The sequence below is a fragment of the Hyperolius riggenbachi genome, chromosome 3 (assembly GCF_040937935.1).
Source record: "Hyperolius riggenbachi isolate aHypRig1 chromosome 3, aHypRig1.pri, whole genome shotgun sequence".
Lineage (NCBI taxonomy): Eukaryota > Metazoa > Chordata > Amphibia > Anura > Hyperoliidae > Hyperolius > Hyperolius riggenbachi.
In genome coordinates, this window is record NC_090648.1 from 31,198,865 (window position 1) to 31,215,988 (window position 17,124).

Sequence of the window (17,124 nt, forward strand, 5' to 3'; positions counted from 1 at the left end):
GAGTTTTCTCCTACAGTATGTGATATTTTCAAACCTGCCAATAAAATGCATTTTAAACCACCAACAAGCAAAAAATAATCAAAATAATTTTGATAGGTCTTTTTAACCAACTTTTTGGTGCTTTTTCCATTTCAATGTGCTGAAAAGTTATTCTAAATCAATGGCAAAAAATTATCTCCTAGGAGAAAACTCAGGAGAAAAAGTTAATTGCATATGGGCCTTCTTTCCTGTCTCTCTCTCTCTCTCTCTCTCTCTCTCTCCCTCACTCTTGGGCCCGATCCAATTAACTTTTTTCTCCTAGGTGATATTTTCACGTTATAAATAAAATGCCTTTTAAGCCACCAGCAAAAAAAATAAAAGCAAATCATTTTGACAGTACTTTTTCACCTTCTTTTTGGTAGTTTTTCAATTGCAGAGTGCAACATTTATTTTAAACAGAAGATGAAAAATGATCTCCTGGGAGAAAAAGTGAATTGGATCAGCCCCTTTGATTCTGGATTCTCTGCTGCACAGCAACCTTATCAGCGGATAGTGCATCAGGCTCTTTGTTACTACCTCTCTTTCTTTCTCTGGCCCGTATTCAGTTCACCTTTTCTACTAAATGTTCTCCTAGGAAAGAACCTTTTATCTTCTGCAGTTGAAAAGGTTCCAAAAAGTTGGCGTAAAAGTAGTGTCAAAAATATTCTGAGTATTTTCTTGCTTGCTGGTGGGTTCAAAAGCAGTGATGAGCGAAACTGCTGATATTTATAAAGCTGTGCAAAACGGTTTGAATAAGGACAACAACTTTCTATATTGGTATGAGGCTGATGATATTTGAACTTTCTAAGCCATTATAGCTGAACTTGTGAACTAAGAATTTACGATACCTCTGTGTCAGTCCAACTCCCAGGTATGTGAGCAGGGAGTAAACAAGGATGCTTATCTTAGCTTACAACCTCTAACCCCAGGTTGATGGTCTGTGTGAATTAAGGCATCTTAACCACTTCACCACTGAGGGGTTTTACCCCCTGACCACCAGAGCAATTTTCACCTTTCAGCGCTCCTTCCATTCATTCGTCTATAACTTTATCATTACTTATCGCAATGAAATGAACTATATCTTGTTTTTTCCGCCACCAATTAGGCTTTCTTTAGGTGGGACATTATGCCAAGAATTATTTTTTTCTAAATGTGTTTTAATGGGAAAATAGGAAAAATGTGGGGAAAAAAAAAATATTTTTCAGTTTTCGGCCATTATAGTTTTTAAATAATGCATGCTACTGTAATTAAAACCCATGAAATTTATGTGCCCTTTTGTCCCGGTTATAAAACCGTTTAAATTATGTCCCTATCACAATGTTTGGCGCCAATATTTCATTTGGAAATAAAGGTGCATTTTTTTCAGTTTTGCGTCCATCCCTAATTACAAGCCCATAGTTTATAAAGTAACAGTGTTATACCTTCTTGACTTAAATATTTAAAAAGTTCAGTCCCTAAGGTAACTAATTATGTATTTTTTTTAATTGTAAATTTTTGAATTTTTTTTTAATTACAAAAAAAAAAAAAATGGGGAGTGTGGGAGGTAATGAGTTAATTTTTTGTGTAAAAGTCATTTATTTGTATGTGAAAAATGTGTAGGGTGTAGTTTACTATTTGGCCACAAGATGGCCACAGTAACTTTTTGCTTTATTGCGACCTCCAAGCCTCCTTCCGGAAGCTTGGAGGAAGAATAAGGAGGCTGGACACGTGAGTTTCTTCTCACAATGATCGCGCTGCCCATAGGAGAGCAGCGGGTCATTGTGGGGCTTAGATCAACGAACGGGAATGGATTTTCCCGTTCATTGATCTCCGGGCGAGCGGGCGGCGGCGGTTTTACTAGCGGCGGGCGGCGTGTTTACGAGCGGGAGCGCGGACAGCGTCGGGAACGCGGAAAGTACGTGTTTCTCCGTCCCTGGTTTTTAAAGGATGGAAAAAGGGGCGGAGAAATACGTACGCGCGGGGGTAAAGTGGTTAATGACATGTATTTATGCTTGAAAAAATATCTGTTTTCCCTTTTGATGTTGCATGTATATAAGCTGTCTGTACCACCAGTTTGCAAACTAACTGGATATAAGCCAGACGAAGGCTGCAAGGCCGAAAGCTTGCTTATTTTTATTCATTTTTAGTTAGCCAATAAATGGTATCATCCTGATTTAAAACTTCTTGCTTATATATACATATTATATATATTTTTTACATTCAGTTTCCCGAAGATACTGTAAAATTCTACTTTCAAGCGAAAATGCCATCAAAAATCATACTGTTATACGTTCGTCATTTTTCACATTTTTCATGAATTTTCACGCTAAAATAAATGATTTTCGCATCGGAAATAAAAATTTGTTTCCTTTGACCATATTGCAAAAATACGATGTATGTTCACAAATATGTATTTGAAATCGAAAAATAGCATTTTCAATGTGAAACTCGTAAGCAACACTGCTTAAAGAGACACGGAAGCGAGAATAAATCTCGCTTCAGAGCTCATAGTTAGCAGGGGCACGTGTGCCCCTGCTAAACCGCCGCTACAGCGCCGCTAAACGGGGGTGCCTTCACCCCCAAACCCCCCACTGCGACACTTGGTCGCAGACTTGGTCGCTCTTGGAGGCAGGGCTAACGGCTGCAGCCCTGCCTCCAGTGGCGTCTGTCAGCGGCGCATCGCCGCCTCTCCCCCGCCCCTCTCAGTGAAGGAAGACTGAGAGGGGCGGGGGAGAGGCGGAGATACGCGCTGACAGACGCGCGTGGGGCAGGGCTGCGGCGATTAGCCCTGCCCCAACCAGGAAGCGCTCCCCCGCATTACGGAGGGGATTTGGGGGATCAGGGACCCCCGTTAAGCCGCGGGATAGCGGCGGTTTAGCAGGGGCACACATGCCCCTGCTATATATGAGGTCTGAAGCGAGATTTATTCTCGCTTCAGACTCTCTTTAAAGAGACTCTGAAGCCTGTTAAAAATCCTTTTTTTTTAACAATCCTGTTTAATACATTAGCCCTGCCTAAACCACCACATTCCCGCGGCTGTAAACTATCTAAAACCCCCCTAACCCACCCTCCCTCTCCACCGCAAATCCACGACTTTCTTGGTCATGGATTTTGCTGCCCTCTGGCCTTCCGTGTGAGTCAGAGCTATGAGCTGCAGCTCTGCCTCACACGCGTCTGTCAGCAGCGGATCTCCGCCTCTCCCCCGCCCCTCTCAGTGAAGGCAGACTGAGAGGGGCGGGAGAGGGGCGGTGATCCGGGCTGACAGACGCGCTGAGAGGCAGAGCTGCGGCTCATAGCTCTGACTCACACGGAAGAGCTCCCCGGATCACCCCCCGGGGAGTTAGGGGGGTTTTACTTTTAGATAGTTTACAGCCGTGGGAATGCGGCGATTTAGGTAGGACTTAATGTATTAAGCAGGATTGTTAAAAAAAAGGATTTTAAAGAGGCTTCAGAGTCTCTTTAAAGGGCATTTTATTGGTAAGGTATGAAAATATCACCTAGGAGAAAATGTAGGAGAAAAACTGAATTGCACATGGGCCTCTGCCTCTCCCTCTTTCTATCTCTCTCCTTTACTCCCGCTGTCATTCTCTTGCTTGGTGAGGTCATTTTGTAATCTAAACATTCGTCACCATTATAGTTATTATAAAGTACCGTATGTAAACAAAACTACTCTGAACACATTTTCTCAGAAAACATTTTATTACACAGAGCCGTGCTAAATATTTTCTTTAAAAAAAGAAAATAAATTAATTGACTGCAAAGATAACCAGGGCTGTGGAGTCGGAGTCGAGGAGTCGGAATAATTTTTGGGTACCTGGAGTCGGTGGATTCATAAACTGAGGAGACGGAGTTAAAGTCAGATGATGTTTACCCACTTCATAGCCGTGCAAGGGCTGTGACGTAGGAGTCGAGGAGTCTGAGCAATTTTGGGTACCTGGAGTCGGAGTTGGACTCAATAGTTTCATAAACTGAGGAGTTGAAGTTGGAGTCAGATAATTTTCCTATCGACTCCACTGTCCTGAAGATAACAATGCTAATTATAACAGCAAAGGAACCGAACGTCATTGAGAGCCGTGTCATCTCCATTCCCTTGTGGGGCTTCCAATTTGGTCCTGATGCCACAAATGCCCTCGTGGCAAATATCGCTCCAGGGTCCGAATGTTCCCCACCGTTCACCATATCCTCTCAGGACGGTGTAATCACTGCACTGGAACATGATGTTGTTAGCTGCGGTGTCATCTCCATCACCGATGGGGGCTTCAACCTTCAGGGAAAAGTTGATGAGGCCCCCAGAAGGACACCACTGTACACTGGTCCACGTTCCCCAGCTGTAGAGATAGACAAGAATAATGACTAAAGACAAAGATGTCATCTTGTTATTGATTCACAAACATCTGCCATTGGCGTAAGCTACAAGCATGCTAGACAAAGTTACCAGTCAAAATATGAAACTTACTACTCTCTGGGGTAGTGTTGGGCGAACAGTGTTCGCCACTGTTCGGGTTCTGCAGAACATCACCCTGTTCGGGTGATGTTCGAGTTCGGCCGAACACCTGACGGTGCTCGGCCAAACCGTTCGGCCATATGGCCGAACTAAGAGCGCATGGCCGAACGTTCCCCGAACGTTCGGCTAGCGCTGTGATTGGCCGAACGGGTCACGTGGTTCGGACCCGAACGCGCTCTGATTGGCCGAACTGTCACGTGGTTCGGGTAAATAAATACCCGAACCACGTCATATCTCTGCCATTTGTCTGTGGGTTTAGCTTTGGGTAGGCAGGCAGGGTAGTTCGCGCTCCAGCCACGCTAGCCAGGGTCCCCCCCAGTCATTGTGTGTCGCTGCTGGGAATAGTAGTACACCGCTCGCTCAGCATTCTGTTTACTGCCACTCTGTGTACCTCGCTCAGCCACACTATATAGCATTCTGTTTACTGCCACTCTGTGTCTGCTGGGAATAGTAGTACACCGCTTGCACAGCCACACTATATAGCATTCTGTTTACTGCCACTCTGTGTACCTCGCTCAGCCACACTATATAGCATTCTGTTTACTGCCACTCTGTGTCTGCTGGGAATAGTGGTACACCGCTCGCTCAGCCACACTATATAGCATTCTGTTCACTGTTCTGTGTCTGCTTGGAATAGTGGTACACCGCTCGTTCAGCCACACTATATAGCATTCTGTGTACTGTTCTGTGTCTGCTGGGAACAGTAGTACACCGCTCGTTCAGCCACACTATATAGCATTCTGTGTACTGTTCTGTGTCTGCTGGGAACAGTAGTACACCGCTCGCTCAGCCACACTATATAGCATTCTGTTCACTGTTCTGTGTCTGCTGGGAATAGTGGTACACCGCTCGCTCAGCCACACTATATAGCATTCTGTTCACTGTTCTGTGTCTGCTGGGAATAGTGGTACACCGCTCGCTCAGCCACACTATATAGCATTCTGTTTACTGTTCTGTGTCTGCTGGGAATAGTGGTACACCGCTCGCTCATCCACACTATATAGCATTCTGTTCACTGTTCTGTGTCTGCTGGGAATAGTGGTACACCGCTCGCTCAGCCACACTATATAGCATTCTGTTCACTGTTCTGTGTCTGCTGGGAATAGTGGTACACCGCTCGCTCAGCCACACTATATAGCATTCTGTTTACTGCCACTCTGTGTACCTCGCTCAGCCACACTATATAGCATTCTGTTTACTGCCACTCTGTGTCTGCTGGGAATAGTGGTACACCGCTCGCTCAGCCACACTATATAGCATTCTGTTCACTGTTCTGTGTCTGCTTGGAATAGTGGTACACCGCTCGCTCAGCCACACTATATAGCATTCTGTTTACTGTTCTGTGTCTGCTGGGAATAGTGGTACACCGCTCGCTCAGCCACACTATATAGCATTCTGTTCACTGTTCTGTGTCTGCTGGGAATAGTGGTACACCGCTCGCTCAGCCACACTATATAGCATTCTGTTTACTGTTCTGTGTCTGCTGGGAACAGTAGTACACCGCTCGCTCAGCCAGAGTATATAGCATTGTGTTTACTGCCACTCTGTGTACACCGCTCAGCCAGACTATATACCATTGTTTACTGACACTCTGTGTACACCACTCAGCCACACTATATACCATTGTTTACTGACACTCTGTGTACACCGCTCAGCCAGACTATATACCATTGTTTACTGCCACTCTGATTCTGCTGGGAACAGTAGTACACCGCTCGCTCAGCCAGACTATATACCATTGTTTACTGACACTCTGTGTACACCGCTCAGCCAGACTATATACCATTGTTTACTGACACTATATAGCAGACTATATAGCATTGTGTGTACACCGCTCAGCCAGACTATATACCATTGTTTACTGACACTCTGTGTACACCGCTCAGCCAGACTATATACCATTGTTTACTGCCACTCTGATTCTGCTGGGAACAGTAGTACACCGCTCGCTCAGCCAGACTATATACCATTGTTTACTGACACTCTATGTACACCGCTCAGCCAGACTATATACCATTGTTTACTGCCACTCTGATTCTGCTGGGAACAGTAGTACACCGCTCGCTCAGCCAGACTATATACCATTGTTTACTGACACTCTATGTACACCGCTCAGCCAGACTATATACCATTGTTTACTGCCACTCTGATTCTGCTGGGAACAGTAGTACACCGCTCGCTCAGCCAGACTATATAGCATTGTGTTTACTGCCACTCTGTGTACACCGCTCAGCCACACTATATAGCATTGCGTACTCTGCCAGTCAGTGTGTATATTGCTGGGATCAGTAATACTCCACTCACCGTCAACCACTATATGAGCTCAACATGAGTTCCCCAGAGACCTCCGCTGTGAGCAGCACTCCCAACAACAGCAACAGCCAACGCCCCACGCAAGCTATAACATCCACCCCAGCAGCCAGTGGTCAGCAGCAGCCCTCCCCGGAGGAGAACGTTGTGTCCATCAGTCCGTCGCCAGAGCGATTAATGAGGGCTGCCATTGAGGAGATGATGGGGCCTGATGTGGAGGAGGAGGTCTGGCTCAGGCCAGCATCCCAAGTTAATGTTGAGGACGATGAGGGGTCTGTGTCTGGGGATGTTGGGGTGGCAGAGGTGGTGGGTGGGTCAGACTCAGGAGAAGAGTTGTATGATGAGGATGATGATCGGGACCATCTGTATGTGCCTCAGAGTCCGACCCCGGAAAACATGTTGTATCGTGTGTTTAGGTACTAAAATCTGCGTTCCCTCCCAGTAGTGTTGGGCGAACAGTGTTTGCCACTGTTCGGGTTCTGCAGAACATCACCCTGTTCGGGGTGACTATATAGCAGACTATATAGCATTGTGTTTAATGCCACTCTGTGTACACGGCTCAGCCACACTATATAGCATTGTGTTTACTTCCACTCTGTGTCTGCTGGGAACAGTAGTACACCGCTCACCCGCCACTGTATAGCATTGTGCTCTGTGTCACTGCTGACAATAGTGGTACACCGCTCACCCACCACTGTATAGCATTTCTGTACTGCCACTGTACTGCTGCCAGTCAGCGTGTACTTTAAGGATAAGTGAAATGAGGAAGAAATCCGGTGAAAGAGGGAGGGGCAAGGGAAGAGGTGTTTCCCCTGACGGTTCACGTACAGGCCACAGGGGAGCACCCAAGAAAACCCACTCAATACTGCCCATGTTGTCCAGGACAACAACCCTCACAGATCCAAAAGAACAGGACCAGATAATTACTTGGATGACCTCTCAAGCGTCCAGCAGTGGGTTAAGCAGCACCAGCACATCACGCACGAGGTCCGAGTCCTCAGCCAGTTAAAGTCTGGGCTTTCTTTGAAGACTGCACTGAGGATGTTACCATGGCGATTTGCAAGGTGTGCAAGACCCGCCTGAGCAGGGGGAAAAGTATTAACAACCTCTCCACCACCAGCATGAGCCGCCACATTCTATCCAAACATCCCACTCTGTGGGCAAACGCGGCAGGACAGGGTACCACCAGCAACACTGCCTCCCTTGGGTTCACCAGACTCACCACCAGACCCGCCTCAGCAGCAGCAGTAGCCCAGCCATTGCGTGGTTCACAACATTCACAAACATCAGACGATGCTGACACTGTCACTTTCCGGACTAGTGCTCTTGAGGTCTCCCAGTGTTCATCAAACACAACAACCAACAGCCCTTCGGTGTGCAGCGCTACGGTTGAGTTGTCTGTTTCTGAGATGTTTGAGCACAAGAGGAAATTGCCAGCAAATGACCCCCGGGCCGTGGCAGTAACAGCCAGCCAGCATAGCCAAGCTTCTGGCCTGCGAAATGCTGCCATATCGAGTGGTGGAGACAAACAGCTTCAAGGGCATGATGTCAGTGCCCATCCCACGTTACGTGGTTCCCAGCCGCTACCACTTTGCGCGCTCTGCAGTGCCTGAGTTGCATGAGCACGTGGTCAGCTAAATAACCCGAAGCTTGAAGAATGCCGTTGCCTGCAAGGTTCACCTCACCACTGACACCTGGACGAGTGCGTTCGGCCAGGGTCGATACATCTCCCTTACCGCGCACTGGGTGAACCTTGTGGAGCCTGGCAGCGATTCCTCACCTGCTACGGCGCGGGTGTTGCCCACGCCGCAAACAGCTGGATAACAACAGCAGCACCTACCTCTCTGACTCCTTCTCCTCCAACGCATCTCAAAGCTGTACCTCATCCGGAAATGCTAACCCAGCACCAGCAGCAGTAGGATCGTGGAAGCAGTGCAGCACAGCTGTTGGCATGCGTCAGCAAGCGTTGCTGAAGCTGATCTGCCTTGGGGATAAGCAGCACACAGGGGAGGAAATTTGGAGGGGAATAAAGGAACAGACGGATTTGTGGCTGGCACCGCTGGACCTGAAACCGGGCATGAAGCTAGACACCTGGCACGAACTGGCAATGTACGCAATAGAGGTGCTGGCTTGCCCGGCAGCCAGCGTTATGTCGGAACGCTGTTTCAGTGCTGCCGGAGGCATCATCACAGATCGGCGTATCCGCCTCTCCACAGAAAATGCAGACCGTCTGACTCAAATTAAAATGAATCAATCCTGGATTGGAAACGACTACGCAACACTCCTGGACCCCAACCAAGTAACATGACCGATGAACATCTGGGATGGTTTAGCGTTTCCGGTCCCTGTTTATTGAACCTCTCATCTGTATTACATTTATGACTGCATGGCGGCAAAAAGCATTGCTGCTATATCCGCACGCTTTTTGTCCTCATGCAAGGCCTGGGTTGTTGTGTCTCACAAAGCGTGGCCTTCTCCTCCTGCGCCTCCTCCTGTTCCATCACGTGTGCTGCTGCTGCTGCTGGGTTACCGTTGCCGCGTGGTCCCTGTTTATTGAACCTCTTATCTTTATTACATTTATGACTACATGGCGGTACAAAGCATGCTATCCGCACGCTTTTTGTCCTCATGCAAGGCCTGGGTTGTTGTGTCTCACAAAGCGTGGCCTTCTCCTCCTGCGCCTCCTCCTGTTCCATCACGTGTGCTGCTGCTGCTGCTGCTGGGTTACCGTTGCCGCGTGGTCCCTGTTTATTGAACCTCTTATCTTTATTACATTTATGACTACATGGCGGTACAAAGCATGCTATCCGCACGCTTTTTGTCCTCATGCAAGGCCTGGGTTGTTGTGTCTCACAAAGCGTGGCCTTCTCCTCCTGCGCCTCCTCCTGTTCCATCACGTGTGCTGCTGCTGCTGCTGCTGCTGCTGGGTTACCGTTGCCGCGTGGTCCCTGTTTATTGAACCTCTTATCTTTATTACATTTATGACTACATGGCGGTACAAAGCATGCTATCCGCACGCTTTTTGTCCTCATGCAAGGCCTGGGTTGTTGTGTCTCACAAAGCGTGGCCTTCTCCTCCTGCGCCTCCTCCTGTTCCATCACGTGTGCTGCTGCTGCTGCTGCTGCTGCTGGGTTACCGTTGCCGCGTGGTCCCTGTTTATTGAACCTCTTATCTTTATTACATTTATGACTACATGGCGGTACAAAGCATGCTATCCGCACGCTTTTTGTCCTCATGCAAGGCCTGGGTTGTTGTGTCTCACAAAGCGTGGCCTTCTCCTCCTGCGCCTCCTCCTGTTCCATCACGTGTGCTGCTGCTGCTGCTGGGTTACCGTTGCCGCGTGGTCACTGTTTATTGAACCTCTTATCTTTATTACATTTATGACTACATGGCGGTACAAAGCATGCTATCCGCACGCTTTTTGTCCTCATGCAAGGCCTGGGTTGTTGTGTCTCACAAAGCGTGGCCTTCTCCTCCTGCGCCTCCTCCTGTTCCATCACGTGTGCTGCTGCTGCTGCTGCTGCTGGGTTAGCGTTGCCGCGTGGTCCCTGTTTATTGAACCTCTTATCTTTATTACATTTATGACTACATGGCGGTACAAAGCATGCTATCCGCACGCTTTTTGTCCTCATGCAAGGCCTGGGTTGTTGTGTCTCACAAAGCGTGGCCTTCTCCTCCTGCGCCTCCTCCTGTTCCATCACGTGTGCTGCTGCTGGGTTAGCGTTGCCGCGTGGTCCCTGTTTATTGAACCACTTATCTTTATTACATTTATGACTGCATGGTGGTACAAAGCATGCTATCCGCACGCTTCTTGTCCTCATGCAAGGCCTGGGTTGTTGTGTCTCAAAGCGTGGCCTTCTCCTCCTGCGCCACCCTCCTCCTGTTCCATCACGTGTGCTGCTGCTGGGTTAGCATTACCGGTCCCTTTTCCTGGAACCTCTTATATGTATTACATTTATGACTGCATGCCGACAAAAAGCATGTTACCTGTGCAAAGAAAACAGACATTTCCCGCATTTAAAAGACAGTTTTCCCTTTGAAACTTTAAAATCGATTTTCTCAAAAACTATAAGCTCTTTTTGCTAAATTTTTTTTTCCTCTTGTACCCACTCCCAAGGTGCACATACCCTGTAAATTTGGGGTATGTAGCATATAAGGAGGCTTTACAAAGCACAAAAGTTCGGGTCCCCATTGACTTCCATTATGTTCGGAGTTCGGGTCGAACACCCGAACATCGCGGCCATGTTCGGCCTGTTCGGCCCGAACCCGAACATCTAGATGTTCGCCCAACACTACTCTGGGGTGGGGAGTAGGGAACGGCAATGCTGAGGAGAACTCAAGGAGAAGCATGTGAGCAGTTTGATCAGCTGATACTGTAGATTTTGCAGGATTCTGATTTGCTGTGATGACTTCCTGGTTTAACGCATGATCAGGACCAGCAAATCAGAACCTTACAAATCTATCAGCTGATGAAACTGATCACATGCTTCTCCAGGAATTCTCCTAGGCAGGGCTATCCCTAGTAGGGAGACAATGGCCATAATACCGCTCTACTGGAATGCATCAGAGGGGGCCCCATGTTAACATTTCCTAAATATAGGTGCACAGACTTACCTTCCCCTTGCAGAGGTTATTGTTGCCTTCAATTTACGACTGGAACGTCTAGCGCAGTACAGTTTTACCCCGTTCAGGGCCGTATCATCTCCATTCCCTTGGGGAGGTTCTACCTAAAGGGAAAGGGACAAGTTCTATAAAGGTGTTTATTATTTCGTAGAATCGTAAGAGAACAGAGGCGCCAGCAGGATAAAAGGTAATAAAATTTTAAAATTTGCTGGGAGGCAGTGGTGGACTTACCTCCGGAAAGCAGACTCAAAATACTGTCTGAATTAAACAAATACATTTATTATTGGTACCCCAAAAGATGCAACGCGTTTCGCAGGCACAGCCCGCTTCATCAGGCAATAAGATAGGGGACAAACAGTAGCTCGTCAATAGCACGAATGGCACCTCTGCGACAGAGGTGCCATTCGTGCTACTGAAGAGCTACTGTTTGTACTACCCAAGGGGTTTTTTAACTTGAATAATGAGCCCCCCTGTTGGCAGTATCAATAGAATTACTTTAAACTGCAGTATAGTAAAGCAACCACAAGATGTCACTGTCTGTAGAATGATGTGAAGATCTCTATGGTATTGTGATTTCCTGTATTCACTCTGTGTTCTAAGTAAGCTGCATTTCCTGCTTGTGGTGTATGATTTATCTCTGCATATTTCTTCAGTAAAGAGTTCTAACTTGTTATACAGGGTTCCTATGTGTGTGTACAGAACACTAACCTCCATCACCCCGAAGGTAGCACTACTCATTGTTTAATTTCTTTAGTGTGGTTTCAGGCCATTTTTTATTGCAATACCCTTTGAAGAGTTTCATTGCCACTTACCAGCAGACTGAAGCCTCTTGCCATGGTGCCAGGAGGACATTTCTCAGTGCTTCCCCAGTCACCCCAAGGTCCTCCGTTATCTACCAGAATGGTGGAGCTATACGTCAGAGTGGCTTGTAGCAGAGACGCAATCAAAGCCAGGTTTTTCATTATCTTCTTGACGGTAGACTCACAAAACAGAGAGGCTTCTGGGAACTGTTTACAGAGCTCATAGATTTATAGAGCTAACATGAAGCCAAGCAGAGGACTTTGCTCCAACCGTTGTTTATCTTTCTTTAAAATTTCCAAATAATGTCGAGATTCCTGCGAAATGACCAACAAGGTATGAGCCGTATCTGTACATCTGAATTCCCGTCAGAAAACAGAAGTTCCAGGCAAAGCGTGACATCACCTGTGTTCTGCAATGCAACACAGGAAATATTGGAGCGTTGCTAAATCTGCCACATACCAAATATACACACACACCAACCACAAGTTCATGTTTGTAGGATAAGAGCTTCAAAGATTAATATGAAGTTGCTTCGAGGAAGGCCACAACTTTTGGGGGAGTATTGCACCAGATTTGGACGTGGTTTTGTGGTGATTTTCTCCCATTTAGACACAAGACCATCAAAGAGATCAGACAAAGGCACTGATTGATGGCTCCATGGTATTCAGACCTGGGGTTCTTGCAAGAAGTCATTGTTCCACACAAAACTTCATAGATCATTTCTTAAAGAGTAACTGTAACCCAGGATTGATCTTCATCCCAATCAGAAGCTGATACCCCCTTTCCCATGAGAAATCTTTACCTTTTCTAGAATAGATTATCAGGGGGGTCTGTATGGCTGATATTGTGGTGAAACCCCTCCCACAGTGTGATGTCATCACCTAGGTTATGACAATTTCCTTTCTGTGAACCTCGTTGCATTGTGGGAAATAACAGCTGTTTCCAACTCCCAACCAACCAGTATCTCCCTCTCAGAGCAGGGACAAGGTCCTCCAGCACCCAAGGCTGAGACACCAAAGTGCGCCCCTCCATCCCTCCCACCTTAGCCGTCACACACTGATTGCTATTAGACTAAGAGTGCCACAGGGCCCACAACCTCCCCAACACCTTAATATCTAGTTATATGGCTTGCAGTCACTGCTATGTATCCCCTTTTCTTATTTCTTTCTGTTTCAAACACAATTAGGAATGACAGCTGAATGAATTGTGTGCCCCCTCCTACACTGCGCCCTGAGGCTGGAGCCTCTCCAGCCTATGCCTCGGCCCGGCCCTGCTCCCTCTGTGCATATGTATAGCTACAAAACACAACATCTATCCCATTGTTAGTGGGTGTGGTTATAGATAATGGCAGTTGATGCTGTCTAGTTTTCATTATGCAATGTCTTGGTTTTTTCTTTTAATGGAACTGAGAGGACTGATAGATCTGACAGGAAGCTGATAGGACTGACAGGTGGTAGGCAGCAACTGTAAGGCGCTAACAGCACTAAGCAATGTTTAAACAACCCTGGATTTCATGCCTGTGCTGTGGCTCCACCCCTTGCCGTGAAGAGGCGGGGTCAAGTGTGTCATGCATGTGCATCCTAGGAGAAGGCCTGGTGAGGAGACAGGTGGATGGCGTATACACACAAGCAAGGAAAGCTGTGCCCATCCTATGAAGGTCCCAGAATTTAAATGAGAAAGTAGGTGCTGAAGGGAGTGGTCAATTTACATACAAACAAACACTGACTCTCTGCACTCAAACATCACTAGTAATGATAAAGACAACTTGTATACGATTTGCATTCAGTTGCACCAATTTGCTTGAAATTTGCATTCAGTTGTACTAATAGAGGATGTTCTCTCCCAAAACGGTTTGCAGGCAAAGGCATTTCGAACTAGACCCTTTCACCACGATGAGGTTTCTCCAGGAGAAAGGGCCCTACTCTACCCATGCCAGTCAGCAAAGCAAGCAAACAAACATTTCATGCTCTCAAACTGGAAATTCACGCTGGTTTCGCTAATTTTTTGGGCTTGACATGTGAGTGTCCGTATTAATTTATGTGTGATTTTTAGTGAATAAATGATGGACCATTTCACAGTCTAAACTTAAAAGTTTTTTTTTTTACTACATCACGGTCCAATATGTGGGATTATCTGTAAATTGGAAAATGGAGGAATAGCAGGTTGTGATTCAGAAACACCATTTAATCTGGGGATTATTCACTGGTGTTATAGACCAGTGTTTCTCAACATTTTATCGGTGTGTACCCCTTTTAAAGCCCTGTACTCACCAAGTACCCCCTAGCATAGTAAACATTATCACAAGTACCCCTTGACAAATATATATTTAATTGTAGTACATTATAATTGGTTCTAAACCATTTCCAAGCCTTTACTATTGCTTTTAATTAGCTAAAATACTAATTTGGGGTTGTTTTAAATAAGATTTATCATTTTCTTAAACTCTAAATTTGTTGTTCTTGGCTAAGTATATCAAGCCCGAGTACCCCCTGGAACCATTAGAAGTACCCCCTGGGGTACGCGTACCACACGTTGAGAACCTAGGTTTATCATCTGGGGTTGGCGATCTCCGGTAAGGTGTTTTGTTTGCACTGGTAGTAGGACCATTTTATCACTAGTGAAGACAATTGCACTGAAGATCTCTGTAGTATTTGGATGTGGTCATACAGAGGACTGGACTTTAGCAGCAATAGGATGGCATTTTATTGCTAACAAGCACAGATTAAAATCTGTGGAATTCTTTTACTTTTGGTTACTGTACAGAAATTTTCAAATTTCAGCTTGTGTCCGAGGCAAACTTGTGAGGATGCTTCCCACCCCCACCCCGATGTGCAATGATCACACGGCACCAGACAATTTACTATGCTTCATTTAGGGCCCATTTTCATTTGAGCTGCACGCGTCTGCAAGAAGCGTGACGGCACTTCCGGGTCTGCGGTGACGCAGACAAATCCCATCAGCCGTGCCATGCACGGCTACAAGATTCGCAGCCTCCCGCACCATTCTGGATGGAGATGCCGGCCGAATCGATAGCTATGGCAGCGTTTCCCCACGCGATTTGCCTGCGGGGAAACTCTGCGGATTTGGCACGGAAACCGCGCAAGCAGAAATGGGCCCTTAATGTTCTCACATGATATGTTGCAGCTCAACACAATAGCACACTGGCTGGCTGTGAGTCTGGGCTGGTGCACCACAAGAGCGGTTCTGAGCGCTTTTAAAAACGCTTGCGGTTTGAAAACCGCTTGGCTAATGTATTTCAATGGGATGGTGCACACCAGAGCAATTCGTCTTTTCTCCAAACGCAAACTCGAGTCCTGCAGCATTTTTGCGGATTTCTGAGGCAATTCTGCTTCAATGTTTAGTATAGGAAAGTGGAAAATCGCTCTGAAAAGCGCTAGATCAGAGTGATTTTCCAAGCGTTTTGTTACAGAAGCTGCTGTCACAGCTCTACTGTAACAAAAAATAAAATATGCTACACTAAACCGCTCCAAAAAATGCTAGGCATGTGTAGAAAATCGCTCTGCACATGCCTAGAATCTCTCTGAAAAAAAAAACGCTTCAAAAAACGATAAATGTTTGCGGATACGCTAGCGGTTTTTGGTATGCACTGGGCCTTAGTGACAAACAAACTGCTCGCCCTCAGCCACTCCATTCCTCCTCAGTAAGGTACATACAGTACAAAGATGCTGCCCCTGAACTCTCTGTGTCTGATGCAAATGTTTCACCTTGCTTCATGAGAGAACCGGCCCTGTGTGTATCTAATCATTTAGTGGGCAGTCATCATCCTCTGATAACGAGAGAGTTTGAAACCGGTCATGAAGGAGACGGGCGGTACCTTTATCCATCTCCACCTTCTACACACACGCAAACTCGTGATTCCAGGGTACCCAGTGCTTCGGCCCTGTATGTAAGTTGTCATTTTATATACTGTACTTATCTCTTTCTCTACTGCAGCTGTCAGCCTCCTAAACTCCCTCCACATTCTTCCACCACCCATCGGTGCCCACCGCCGCAGCCAGTGCAGTGTGTCTTCGTCCAACCAGTCAGCCAGGCCAAAAGACTAAATTGATTGACTTTCCGCGCCACTTTTGTTTGCTTTTTGCTCTTGTAACTACAAGTCCGTGCGCCTATCTTTGTATATTCTGTACTTGAGCTACCGCTATGTATTGTGCCAAACCTGATTCTGAGCAGGACACATTCCTGCTTGGTGATTGGTGAAATAAACAAATTCTGATTGTTTGCTTTTAACCTATGAGGACATAAATAGCAGTCTACACTTAGGCTCAACACACACCATACAATCTTGGTTGTTCAATCTTACCACTTTCATGTAGTATAAGAGCTTATCCAATCAATCATTCAAGGTATTTTCAATCTGTTGGCCCTTATACTACATAGATTTGGTAAATCTGTACAACCAAGATTGCATGGTGTGTGTTGAGCTTAGCCTATGTACTTGTGTTTTATGTCCAATTGGAAACATTTTCTGCCTGGCTTATCCCTGGGATCTGGAGATTACAACAAGACCGTTATCCTGGAACCTGCGGAGAGTGACCTTTGATTGATCGGTTCCACATATTTGGAAGTTACAACCTTATAATGTGGGTTGTTTCTGTCTAGTAAGCCTTTATCGTGTCGGTGATGGTGTGAGAACACCTTGTATGCTTAAAGGACACCCGAGGTGACATGTGACATGATGAAATAGACATGTGTATGTACAGTGCCAAGCACACAAATAACTATGCTGTGTTCCTTTTTTTCTTTCTCTGCCTGAAAGAGTTAAAAGTCATGTATGCGAGCAGGGTAGTACTTTCTAAAACCCGAATGGATCCGGATCCAAGTACCCAGATATCTGGATCCAGGTCCGATATCCGGATCCAACCTTTCAG

General features: G+C 46.4%; 1 protein-coding gene across 1 annotated transcript; it reads right to left on the minus strand.

Annotated features, from left to right (window-relative positions):
- Positions 1-3,677: 3,677 nt before the first annotated feature.
- On the minus strand, positions 3,678-12,453 carry LOC137560904 (vitelline membrane outer layer protein 1 homolog). The gene is made up of 3 exons (XM_068272063.1): positions 12,247-12,453; positions 11,426-11,538; positions 3,678-4,325 (listed from the first exon to the last, which is right to left on the minus strand). The coding sequence occupies exons 1-3, from the start codon at positions 12,394-12,396 to the stop codon at positions 4,031-4,033; spliced, it is 558 nt and encodes a 185-aa protein (XP_068128164.1). The 5' UTR covers positions 12,397-12,453; the 3' UTR covers positions 3,678-4,030.
- Between the last annotated feature and the right edge of the window lie 4,671 nt (positions 12,454-17,124).

What these genes read in the sequence shown, in the direction of transcription:
- LOC137560904 (XM_068272063.1), bottom strand. Translation starts at nt 12,396, where the DNA reads ATGAAAAACCTGGCTTTGATTGCGTCTCTGCTACAAGCCACTCTGACG. An exon ending in CAAGAGGCTTCAGTCTGCTG is followed by an intron (nt 11,539 to 12,246) that starts GTAAGTGGCAAT and finishes CTTTCCCTTTAG; the next exon opens with GTAGAACCTCCCCAAGGGAA. An exon ending in ATAACCTCTGCAAGGGGAAG is followed by an intron (nt 4,326 to 11,425) that starts GTAAGTCTGTGC and finishes CTATCTCTACAG; the next exon opens with CTGGGGAACGTGGACCAGTG.